Source organism: Harmonia axyridis, chromosome 2, assembly GCF_914767665.1.
Source record: "Harmonia axyridis chromosome 2, icHarAxyr1.1, whole genome shotgun sequence".
In the NCBI taxonomy this organism is placed as follows: Eukaryota; Metazoa; Arthropoda; class Insecta; order Coleoptera; family Coccinellidae; genus Harmonia; species Harmonia axyridis.
The window spans coordinates 10,428,244-10,440,972 of NC_059502.1; the positions used below are offsets into that span (position 1 = coordinate 10,428,244).

The 12,729-nt window shown below is 31.2% G+C and overlaps 4 protein-coding genes across 5 annotated transcripts; 3 read left to right on the plus strand and 1 right to left on the minus strand.

The window, feature by feature from the left end:
- The first annotated feature begins 29 nt into the window (after positions 1-29).
- LOC123673899 (dynein axonemal assembly factor 4-like) lies at positions 30-2,351 on the plus strand. The gene is made up of 2 exons (XM_045608653.1): positions 30-1,015; positions 1,788-2,351. The coding sequence occupies exons 1-2, from the start codon at positions 97-99 to the stop codon at positions 2,033-2,035; spliced, it is 1,167 nt and encodes a 388-aa protein (XP_045464609.1). The 5' UTR covers positions 30-96; the 3' UTR covers positions 2,036-2,351.
- Positions 2,352-2,946: 595 nt separating this feature from the next.
- Positions 2,947-5,465, minus strand: LOC123673898 (probable cytosolic oligopeptidase A). The gene is made up of 2 exons (XM_045608652.1): positions 5,284-5,465; positions 2,947-5,222 (listed from the first exon to the last, which is right to left on the minus strand). Exons 1-2 carry the CDS (start codon positions 5,367-5,369, stop codon positions 3,146-3,148), a joined length of 2,163 nt encoding a protein of 720 aa, XP_045464608.1. The 5' UTR covers positions 5,370-5,465; the 3' UTR covers positions 2,947-3,145.
- A 264-nt stretch (positions 5,466-5,729) lies between these two features.
- LOC123673901 (mediator of RNA polymerase II transcription subunit 10) lies at positions 5,730-7,347 on the plus strand. Its single transcript, XM_045608656.1, has 3 exons — positions 5,730-5,938; positions 6,438-6,521; positions 7,061-7,347. Exons 1-3 carry the CDS (start codon positions 5,817-5,819, stop codon positions 7,248-7,250), a joined length of 396 nt encoding a protein of 131 aa, XP_045464612.1. The 5' UTR covers positions 5,730-5,816; the 3' UTR covers positions 7,251-7,347.
- A 1,038-nt stretch (positions 7,348-8,385) lies between these two features.
- LOC123673900 (putative deoxyribonuclease TATDN1) lies at positions 8,386-9,911 on the plus strand. 2 transcript variants are annotated; one of them, XM_045608655.1, is made up of 2 exons: positions 8,386-8,544; positions 9,034-9,911. In XM_045608655.1, exon 2 carries the CDS (start codon positions 9,105-9,107, stop codon positions 9,894-9,896), a length of 792 nt encoding a protein of 263 aa, XP_045464611.1. In that variant the 5' UTR covers positions 8,386-8,544; positions 9,034-9,104; the 3' UTR covers positions 9,897-9,911. The 2 variants fall into 2 exon arrangements, with proteins under 2 accessions (XP_045464611.1, XP_045464610.1); XM_045608654.1 differs by lacking the exon at positions 8,386-8,544 and having other exon boundaries at positions 8,773-9,911.
- Positions 9,912-12,729: the final 2,818 nt, after the last annotated feature.

Below are 12,729 nucleotides of genomic sequence, written 5' to 3' on the forward strand. Positions count from 1 at the left end.
ACAAAAATAAAACATTTTATTGGCTATTCAATATATTATTGATCAAACTTTTCTGTCAGTGCTGACAAATTCAATGAGATTGTAGTTAATACAAAAATGCCTATTGTAGTGAAAGAATTTAAATGGAGACAATCCGAAAACATTATAACTGTTATTATGCCGTCACATGGAATTCATCCTTCCAAAGTAGATATATTTTATTCTGAGAGATACATTAAAGCTAACTACGCACAGTATTTCTTCGAAGTAATTTTATTGCGGCCTATAGATGTGAAACAGAGTAAATGTACAATCACATCTACAGAAATAGTTCTTGAATTATGGAAACTCGAGAAAGAAGATTGGCCAACACTAGAACCGCAACTAGACAAAAAGGAGAAATTGCAGTTGAAACTGCAACTAATTGAAAAGACTCATGAAAAAATCCAAAGTGAAAATAAGGAATGGGATAACAAAAAATCAGAACTCAAAAGATTAGCTGTGTCCCAGCAGATGAAAATCGAATCCGAAATTAAGGAAAAAATTGAAAATATAAAAACAGCAGAACAGCAACAAGCTCTGGGTGATGTCAAAAATTGGCAAAAAAATTTGAACGAAAAAACTAAGAAACTACTAAGAAAAAGAAAGAAGAAATTTGAAAAATATTTATCAACGCGTCCTTCCGAAATTGACATTTTCGAAGAAAAAGAATTCGATGTCCCTCAGCCAAGGGTTTCACAACAACTTGATGTAGATTTCACACCAAGAATTTTCCCTACCCCTATGCGAGAATCGAAAACTGACGAAGAAAATGAATGGCTAAGGAAACAAGCCGTGGCCAGAAGATCTGTAGGATTCATAAGTGAAGATTTAAGACCAGAGGAAAAAAATCCACAATATTTATTGAAAAAAGGAGATGATTTTATGTCAACTCAAAATTATTTGGGAGCGATAAGCGCTTATACTTTCGGTATATCTTTGAGTGATAAATATGTGGATTTGTACATAGCAAGATCCAAAGCCCACTATATGCAAGGTGAGTATTCTCCTCGCTAGCGAAGAATTTACAGACTCTTTAGCCGTGGTCTGGTCGGTTTCACCTACATCTGCGGTAGGCATCTACTTATATTAAATTCCTCCGAACTAATGGTAGCGGGACTAATAATTTCTCCATAGGTGGTTCATCCCTTAACTAGTGGTGTCTTTTAATAATATGCTTACATTTTTTGAGAGCTTTCGGCACAGAATAGAGAGTATTCTGTGGTTCCGGGGTGACCGCTAGTCACTTTCTTTCCGTGGGTAGCGCTATTTAATAAAACGGACTTATTTCCATGGAAATGACTGTAAAAACTTTCATTTACTTTCGTAGGAAGAGCTTATTCATGAAAATGTAATATTTCCCTTGGAAAATTCGTCATTTCACTGCTGAATGACAAACATAAGTCCTTATATTGGTCGCATAGAAATAGTTATGTCTATGGTTGGTTGTTATGGTTCTATCGAAACTCTATGATCATACACGATATTTCAACACAGACTGTCTTCAATTTTAATATCAATTTTCTGTGGTATTTCAATTGCGAACTGGCGCGCATTTTGAAAAATGAATTGCGGCAGTAATCATTTTCAATACAAGCAGAATTTCATCTTCGCTGCAAACTTGTCGACATTTTTGTATTAATTGTATCCTCCGACCTTTTTTATTTAAATCTGGAAAGAAAATCCTATCTGAAGTCTCCGAAGCTTCTATTTCACTCCAAACATTAAATATATAGGACCAGAAATTGTTTTAACTTAGACTTTTACAGGAAACTACCAAAAAACTGCCCGTGACTGCAGTACTGCTCTTGAACTATTGGTACCAAAAATCGAAGCAAATCTCAAACAACGCGCAGACTGTATTGGAAGGAGAGGTATGGCTTTGTGCAAATTGAAAATGCTATCGAAGGGTATTGGGGAATTGGAAGCGAGCTTGAAATTGATGAAAAATGAAGAATATGAAACATTTTTAAAAGAGGCTGAAACAGAGTGGATGAATAATAGTGATTCCGAATGAAGCATAAAATAAATTTCTCTATAGAAAGTTTTAATCTGATCCTTACTGAGTTGTATGCTTCCTTTTAGTTTCAGTTGAAGGAAGGATTTCATTGAAAATTGCGATACCTAGGTCAGAATTGTATTGCGAGCATGGAAACTCAATTTATCGAACACTGTTGATTTAGTTCTGAACAAGTTTGGATCTTTGTTTCAAAATACAAAGTATATATAAAACTAGAATATTTGGTAGTAATAAAGTCAAGCAAATTAGGATTTTTATTACATTTTTTGAAGTAAATTTTACTTGTAATTTCCAAAATAAATATATAACAGTATTTGTTGTTTATTAGTAATAATCTATATTTATAGTTAATGTTTAGTTTTCGTTTTCAAAATCTCTACTACCAGTACCACCTTTACAAAAATCCTGTTAAAAGGAAAAACCTCAGAAAGAAGCAAATGAAATTAAGTTAGTTTGGAATGTTTATTATTCAGAAGTTTGGAAGAGCTCTATTCATAGGATAATTCTAAACTAAGATTAGTTTGTCTATGATTGATTTCAGCGCTATAAGGAATGATGCGGAAATCAACTGAAGTATCAGCAATCTCCTTTAAATCTTGGAACATTGTCACTACTGAAGTCACCAGTATCTGAATAATGTTTCTAGAAAACTCAGTTTGATCTTTTTCAAGAGTAAGTGAGCACACCAATACATCTATTCCGGTTTTTCCATTTTATTATAGTATATAGTGGCTTCTGTGAATTACTTGCATTCTATTGTAGATTGATTCTCCACAGTTTTTGCATTCTGGTACTGTCAATGATATGATAAGCGATCTCTATTGAGCATGGTATATTTACCATGCTCCTTATGATGGTGAATTTTCAAAATGAAAAGGATAAGCTGAGAATAATGTAATCTACAAAAATATTGTAACAAACGTATATTTTACTAACAAATACAAGTAGCATTTATTAATAAAAAAACAGAATTAGTTTTGAAATTATAGAAAAGTTTTTCTACAGAGTGAATTACTATATTATAAACTTAAATTCAAACTGCAATTAATTCATTAGAAAAACTTGACTTTATAACTTTATACATTCTTTTCACTTTCATTTGAATATTCAATTATCAGTATTCAACCCTAAACTGTTCAACAATGCTTTAGGACAAGGGTCTCTACCCCTAAAATGCCTGAATATTTCTGTTGAATGCTCACTACCTCCTAATGCTAAAAATGTTTCCCTAAATCGTTTTCCTACATTTTTGAGTTCTTGTTCATTTCCTTCAGACTCTTCGAAAGCACCATAAATATCTGCCGCTATCATTCTGGACCAGATGTGTGAGTAATAAGCTGCTGCCCATTCTTCAGTAAAAATTTGGGTGAAAGAGCAAGGATGAGAATCGTTTTTGTCTAATGGAAAATTGATGAATTTAGGCCATAAATTCTTAGCTATTTTCAACCAATGGTCTCCTTTAGAATATAATTCCATATCTAAAGCAGAATAATATAATTCCCGGCATAGGTCTAACCCTGCCATATGTTTTTTAGCTTGTAACATCTGATTCATTAAATCAGATGGTAATTTATCTCCAGTCTCTAAATGAGAAGATATGCTTTTCATCACATTTTCATTACTGAGGAAGTGTGTTAGAACATGTCCACAAACTTCTACCATGTCCCATTCAATATTTGAAACTCCAGATACTTCCTCATAAGATGTTCTTGTAAGTAAATGTTGCAAAGTCAATCCAAATCTATGAAATAAACTATAAACTTCATTAATTCCTAGACTAGATGGTTTCCCATTCGAGGGTGGTTCAAAATTGAAAATTAAAGAAGCTAGAGGTATTACATTACGGATGGAACTTTTATTTTGAATGGCAACCATGAATCCTTTAGTATTTCTATTCTGAAATTCATTCTCCTTTTCTCTATATGGGTCTACATAAAATCCAGCAACTGGAGCACTAGATTGACTATCAAGAACATCGTAGAATTTAACATCCTTATTCCAGGTTGAGACATCATTTCTTTGTTTTATCACAACACCAAATAAATTTTCACATAATTTGAACATTCCCTTAAGAACAATTGGGTATGGAAAATATTTTCGATAGTTTTCAACATTAAATTTGTATTCCAAGAGTTCTTGTTTTTTCCTCCAGTAGGGAACATCCCACAATTCCAATTGAGTATAATTAAAACCATTTTGAATGGCAAATTCATATAAATTTTTCAGCTCCTCATTTTGAGCAGGTTTAGCTTTCTCTAGGAGATTATTAATAGTGTTTTTAACAATTTCAACAGAACCTGCCATTTTTGTTTCCATAGACATATCTGCAAATGTTTTATAACCTAATAACTCAGCCATTTCCTGTCTTTTATTTCTTATCTCTTCTAAATGACCACCCGTGTATTTATCTTTCTCTAAATAACCAGATCCACGAATCACTAATGCTTGCCATAAATTCCATCTTATTTCACGGTCTGGACAATACTGCATTACTTCAGAATAAATGTTTGGATGTAATGTCACTTTCCATGGGCCTTTGAGGGGATTAGATGAATCTACTGATACTGCCTTAAGTAAATCTTCTGGAAAATCTCGAACATTGTCATAGTTTTGTATCGTATGAGTAAAATTTTCATTTTGGTATTCAATTTTTTGTTTGAAATGTTGTTTTTCTGTGTTTAATTTAACCAATGCTTGTCTCATAATTTCTCTTTTCTTGTCATCTAAATCTAATCCATTCAATTTTCCTTCAATATAAAACTTTTTCAACACACGTTTTAATTCCGATTCATGATTTTTTTCTTCAGATAGTTCTTTTTTGATTGCTTCATATATTTTTACATTATTATATTTTGCACTACGAGCTCGTCTAGCTCTTTCATGTATTGGTAAATATGTTTTTGTTGGAACACCAGTTTTATTTCCCAAGTAAAGTGTCTTAGATATTGCCCAAGTTAGCTGAAATGGTGCACTCGAAATTTCTAATGGCTCTAATACGTCTTTATTAATATCAACATGCTTCGACTCAATGTTTCTTTCAATTTTCTTGACTTCACTTTCAAATTCTAAAGCTTGTTTAGCTATAAAAGCTGTGCAGTTTTCTATGGTAACATTACTGAATTCTGGAAGGTTATCTTTAAGTAATGGTTGATCTTTAGTAGGAACATCACCTATTTCTGGCAATCTGAAATATTTTCATGATATATTCAATAATAATATAACCTTGATTTAATCTGAAAACTCACAAGACTATGTACCCAATATTTCTTGGAGGGGAAATTAGAAATTTTTTGGAATAGAGAATTCTACGGCCTGCCGATATTAGGGCCATAACAGCAATTACCAATTAATGAATTTTAATATAAATTAGAATTAATTCTCTAAAATTATACCAATTCCATAGAAATACATTTAACCAAACCAATCACAGAACACTAATATAGACCAATACCACAGAATACATTGGAATCATAAAATTGAATAGGTCATAAAACTGATACTTCAAAAGTTTTGCATTCTTTTCTGATTATACCTCAGTAAAATTAGCTTTATCTATTCATATGTATATATCTCGAAATCGGCGATTATGATTTTTTTACCATCAGTGTTACGATTAGTAAAAAAGAACTTTTTTAATCTGTGGTTTTGAGTCACAGATTTGATAAATAATCTGTGGTTTATGGATTTGTCATATTGGAATTATTATTGTCGTATGAATTATAGTGAAAGTTGTGGACATTATTTATTTCTCGAGAATATTTTCAGTTAATTTTCCACGATGGCATCATCCCTCGAAAATTTGGAAACTCAATTAGAAATGTTCATAGAAAATGTTCGTCAAATTCACATAATAGTCAGTGATTTTCAACCTCAGAGTCAGAATGTGTTGAATCAAAAGTTGTAAGTATTTGGAGTTTACTAAAAATATTTTGGAAAATGGGTTAGGACCATTGAAATCAGGCTGCTAATTATAAACCAAAATTTGGCTATATATTTAGACTTTACCAAGGCAAATTCATTTAGTCGAATAAAGATTTGGTTGGATACATAGAATATTGAAAATTAACAGTAACACTTTGTTGAATGAATAAAATCAAAGGAAGAACGATATACGCATTAAAAAGTCTATAATACAGTTGCTATTTCATAATATCCTATGATCATACACCATGGTATGTTACTAATGAAAACTAATAGACGACTCAAGAGAACCTCTTCAATTGACCTCAAATGGGAATTCTTCATTGGAAGAGTTCTCACCATGCTAACTGGGGTGTATTGAAGCACTAGAATGCTTTGTCAGTACAAAAAGGCACCAGCTGCATCAATATTATTCATTCAATTTGTACCCTTCTATCTGATTTTTACTGTAATTTTGCTTTGTTTTTTTTAATTCCAGACAAGCACTTGTTAGTGGTTTGCAGGAAGTTGATAAGCTAAAATCACAAGTGAAAGATGTTCATGTTCCTCTAGAGGTGTTTGAGTAAGTACTCTGAAAATTTAATTAATTAAATCACACATTGATATAGTGTCTGTAAAATCTGTCTGTGAAAGCCATCAGCATTATAAAATGTAGATTCACCGATCAACTCATTGATTGTAGTTTGAAATATATGGTGGATCCAATAATGGGATAGATTTGAACACAAATTATTTGATCCAAAAATCATTATAATAAAAATTTTGTGAAACCTGCTAATATTTAGTGGAAATAAGTGTACATGAATTTGAGATTTCTTTTTGTTAAGAAACTGAAATTTGAATTGCATAATTTAATATTTTTTAGTTGAATTGCTCATATTTTATGGAACCTAAAATGGTTATAATTTCTATATCAAGAATAGAATGATACCTTCGGTAATTAAAAAAATAATGCTGAAATTGTATCAATACTGGCATTTTAGAAAAATAAAATAATAGACCAATTAACTTGCTATGTAGCAATTCTTTCAATATGTATCTTGATCAATATAAATTCCAGTTGATAGCAATATTCATGAAAAATTTTGATTGTTCTTTTAGCTATATCGATCAAGGAAGGAACCCTCAGCTATATACTAAGGATTGTATTGAAAAAGCACTGGCTAAAAATGAACAAGTAAAAGGAAAAATTGATGCCTACAGAAAATTCAAAGCTAACATGTTGCTCGAGTTGACAAGGACATTTCCTAATGATCTCAATAAATACAGAGCTTTTAGGGGAGGCGAATGATGACTTATTTCATGTTCATACCTGTGAAAATTATTTTAGAATGATTAATTCAAACAATATTATGTACAAAATATTAATATTAAAAAATAATTAAGTAGTTATGGCCTTTTTGTAGTATTTCAGAATATTAACAAATAAGAAGCCAACTAAAGTTAAAACAAGTGATCTTATTATTGCTACAATGAATGTCATAGTATACATAGTTTCAAATGAACTATCTTTGGTAAAATGTACAAAGGAATAACAAGAATAAAGATTTATTTTCAATATTTAAGTTTCTTATCCTCACTCAATTTTTTCCAAGACCTATGGCAACTTGTAAAAGTTAAGAAAATCTAGAAAAAGGTTGATATTTATTCAACTTGCCATGTAGATTTGAGATATAAAGAAACTAGTGTAAATAAAACAATTTTCATTTTATATTATTCTTTGATAATTACAATAAAAATCTTGATGTCCCCAGCGTATCTAAAATGAAGAATTTATTGAAACTAAGACTTTTCAGTAAAGTATACAAAAAGATGGCCGGCTCAAAATAGAAGCAAATAAAAATCAACTTATTCAAATCTTCTAAAGCTGAATCCCAGTTTTGCACAAGTATTTCAGAGGCAAACTTTCCCCACAATACTGACAAGTAATTTTTGTCATTAGGTGGAAGAACAAGCATACTAAAATAAAAGATAAGAAGTGGAAGCAGAGTAATTTCCACAGTCATATCTGTACTTGGCTAATTTGTATAAACTTTCAATCATCTCTATTTCAAACTGCGGAAGAAAAAAGTATATATTATTCAATTGTGAACATGTTGTCATCATATACTACCTTATAATCCTTAGACAAGTAATTTACAAGGGTTTCAGAATCCCTCATTGTTTCTATCACTTCTTCATCATTTAAAATATGAAGTATTGGATCTACAACCGTTTGCAGTTCCTAAAGTTTGTCAACTACAATTTGACGCCTTTCTTTCAATGATTCTGGTACTTCTCTTGGATATAATTGATTTCTAATATCTCTAGCGTAATCGATCATATTGGTTTAACTCAGTATATCTTTAATAATTGTTGATCATTATAAATCTGGAAAAGATTTCAGTGTAAGTAGTTGGATTAACCTAAAAATAATTGATACTAACTTCTTTAGCTGACAAAAATTCTAGTAATGGAAAAACCAAATGGCGATCCAAATATACCCCCATTTGAGGAGTGAGATCGTATTTTGTCATGCCAAGTACTCAACTACAGCAGAAAATACCTAAAAACTCTTCAAAGCTGTTGCGAAACAAGAAACTTTGGTAAGTTAACCTCAATTTGGATGAACTGTATTTGACCTTGACGTATATGTGTTTTTTCCTTTTCTTAAATCATTTCAATTGTCTGATAAGAAATATTGTTTCTCAATTCACAATTTAATCAAGATCGAATAATACTATTATTTGATCTTTGAATTAAAAGACAAAAAAAGTAACATTCGAATTTGAAAATATGAAAAAATCTTTTTTTGATATTTTTAATATTCTCTGGTAGAATCCTAACCTCTGAAGAATATTGATATATATATTGATATCAATATTATCAATAACATCTATAAATTATAGGATTTGTAGGAATACAAGATAAAGTGATTAAAATTTATAAATGAAAAATAGTTAATCAGCTGTATTCTATATTTATGTATATTGAACAATAAATTTTCTGAATCCGTTCTCACATCAGATTTAAGAACGATAAAATGAAACGATTCATTGATATTGCTGCAAACTTAACTGATTCCATGTTCTCAGGAATATACAATGGTAGCCTCAAACACCAAGCTGATATTGAACATGTTTTGAATCGAAGTTGGGAAGTGGGAATGTCCAAAATTATCATTACTGGAGGAAATCTAACAGAAAGTAAAAAAGCTGTTGAGTTAGCCAAATTGGATAATAGGTTATTTTGCACTGTAGGCTGCCATCCCACAAGATGTTCGGAATTTGATGAAGATAAAAATCCGTCTAATTATCTCAACAGTTTGAGTGAATTGATTGAAAATAATAGGAATAAGGTAGTTGCTTTGGGAGAGTTCGGTTTGGATTACGATAGAGTACAATTTTGCCCTAAGGAAACTCAACAAAAATATTTTAAACTACAGCTGACTCTTACAGAACAATTTGATTTGCCATTATTTTTGCATTGTCGAAATGCTGCTGATGATGTCTATGAGATCTTGAAAGATTTCAAATGTTCTGGAGTGATACACTCATTTGATGGAACTCTTGAAGAAGCTAATAAGTTTATAGATTTAGGATATTTTATTGGTTTGAATGGATGTTCTCTAAAAACTGAAGAAAATTTGAGTGTTGTTGCTGAATTGCCAGTGGATAAAATTCTTATCGAAACTGATTGTCCATATTGTGATATTCGTCCAACTCATGCAGGATATCAATTTATTTCTAAAGATAACATTATGCCTAGTGTAAAAAAAGAAAAATGGAACTCAAATAGTTTAGTGAAGTCTAGAAATGAACCTTGTAATATTACTCATGTTCTTGATGTCATTGCATCTGTGAAAAAGGTTGACTCTTTAGAGTTATGTGAACAGATATTTGAAAATACAAATAAATTATTCTTTAAAACTTATTTTGTGAAATCTAGTTTCTCTTAAGTTGAAGTGCCTAATTCATCCATTTCAAAAAATGCAACCTGTTGTGTAATTTGTCGAAATGAATTTAATTATTTACAGCAGTTTCATAGTTTTTTGACAATATTCAAACATAAAGAGATGAGGAAAGTAATTTTAGTTGCAATAATCTAATTAGGTTTTTTCCAATGGATTATACCATGTTATTATAAAAGTATTCGCAAAATTATACACTAAATATTCAAACTGAGATAAAATGATGACTATCTTAAATCCTAAAAAAATAAATCTTCGAAAGTTCGTTATTTTGAGCCATACAATCGGATAAGAATTGTAGAAGTTTAGGCTATAACAAGGAATTGCGAACACACAGGTAGACTCTTCACTTCAGTTGGGCTATGCAGCGACCTCTGCCCAAGACACCCTCTCCCTCCATCGTGGAGAGGGGACTCTGCCGTAATGCGGCGGACTTGATAAGCCCGCAGGGGCCGTAGTAAAGTGTGGCGCGACTCCCAGACAGACAAAATCACTACAATTCATCTTTATGGCCAAAAATATTGCATATTTGTTTCCAATTGTAAGAAAAACTAGACATTGGCAAACGTCAATAATACGTTAATGATATTTATCAAGGAGATACATTTCTAAAAAACCCCAAAATTTTCATGAGGGAAAAAGTCAATATTATAAAAAAATTAAAAATTGCTTTGAATAACATCGAAGTACCTTCCCAATGATGTATAAAAAGGTTCTTACATTTGACAGCCCTGTGGTAGCTATACCCCTCACTTTTTATTTTCAAATGGCACCCCCTGTATATTGTGAGTGAAAATTGCGTGTCATTCTATTTGGAATACAACGATAGCACCTACTTGGTATTTTTTCAGTAATAACAACAAAAATATCAATATTTTGTGACTTCTTTTTATCCTTATAAAAATGAAATGCCTCCACCCAATACCCATGTTTGTACAAACTTCACATATGAGAAGTAGATAAATCTTTTTGTTTTAAAAAACCGATGTTATAACAAAAAACTTACTTTGAATGTTTCTCCGTTTTTTGAATTGCATAGAAGGTATTTTGGTTGCAATTCATACTTCACAAAATGTTAATGTTTTTTTGTTTTTAATAAAAAAATACCAAGTATATGCTATCGTTGTATTCCAAATAGAATGACACGTAATTTCCACTGACAGTATACAGGGGGTGCCATTTGAAAATAAAAAGTGAGGGGGAGCTACCACAGCGCTGTCAAATGTATGAACCTTTGGGGAAGGTACTTTGATGTTATACAAAGCAATTTTTATAAGTCCGGTCAATTTAGACATTCGAAATTCCCAACAAGCTGAAAATGAGTGAAATTGTTCGAAACATAATTATAAACAATACCTGAAAGTTCCCCATCATTCCCGTGTAAGGAAAAAAAAATATTCAAGGTCAAAAAAAAAGGCAAAAAAGAGTTTTTCAGGATTTTCAGCAAAACGGTAAGTTTTATCATAAAAGTACCCTTAACAAAAATTTTAGATTATAAAATTATCTATAAAAAATGTATCGATAGTTCTTTTCCTACGAGCCACCGTTTCTGAGATATACCGATTCAAAAAGTTATAAAAGTTGTTATCGTCATAATATGTACACGTTTCCACGCCACCCTATGAGGTAGTGTACTTAGCGCATTTTTTTTAATGTGGTTTTCCCACTTTCAATGATTGGAAAAGATAAAAGCGGTATAAATTTAAAAAAGTGATGAAGTTCATTCGTCTGATTCGTAATTTTCAAATTCTTGTTCTTCTCCTCCTGCTTCTTATCTAAACAGGCCGTTTTTTCAGGAGCTCCGTACATAGAAAGAAGAAAGCGTATATAATATAATATACAGGGTGTCCTAAACATGCGGCAAAAATTCAGGGGGTTTTTCCTTGGACTATTCTAAGAATATTTTGTCCTTTGATGATTTTTGAAAAACCTATTTGTTTCGAAGATATAGGGGAAACAAAATTTCAGATAATAACATTTTATTATGAAAAATTACATGAAAATTCAACTCAACCTACAAAAACATAAATGAAATGCATGTCAGTCATCTCGGTGTTTGTATAGCGATTCATAATAGTCAAAGATAAAATGTTAATTGCTAATACATCACAAAACGAATTCAAATGAAAACCGTGTTTAATCTGTATTCCTTTACCATCTGCACTTATCAATTTTTAGTCAAAAAACTGGCCGTTTTTAGTAATTGGAATGTTGTTAAACAAATTTAAAAATAAATTGTACCTACTTAGTAAACACAGTGCGGTACGCATTTTTATTTAAACTATTATTAATTTTAAAAATATGAAAAATGTTGTTCGCCCTGTATCTTCGAAACAAAGAGGTTTTTCAAAAATCATCCAAGGACAAAACATGCTTAAAATAGTCCAAGGAACAACCCCCTGAATTTTTGCCGCATGTTTAGGGACACCCTGTATAATACATAACAACTCTAGAGATGTATATACGTGGCGTACTCATGCATATTATGAGTATAATAACTTTCATAACTTTTTGAATCGGTATATCTCAGAAACGGTGGCTCGTAGGAAAAAAACTATTTGTACATTTTTTGTAGATAATTTACAATTTTTGTCTCAGGTACTTTTATGATGAAACTTACCGTTTTGCTGAAAATCGCAAAAAACTCTTTTTTTGACCTTGAATAAATTTGTTTCCTTACACGGGAATGATGGAGAACTGTCAGGTATTGTTTATAATTATGTTTTGAACATCTATACTCATTTTCAGCTTGTTGGGAATTTATATGTCTTCACCCTCATTCTTTGGTCTAAATTGACCGGACTATATCTTGTCAAATAAG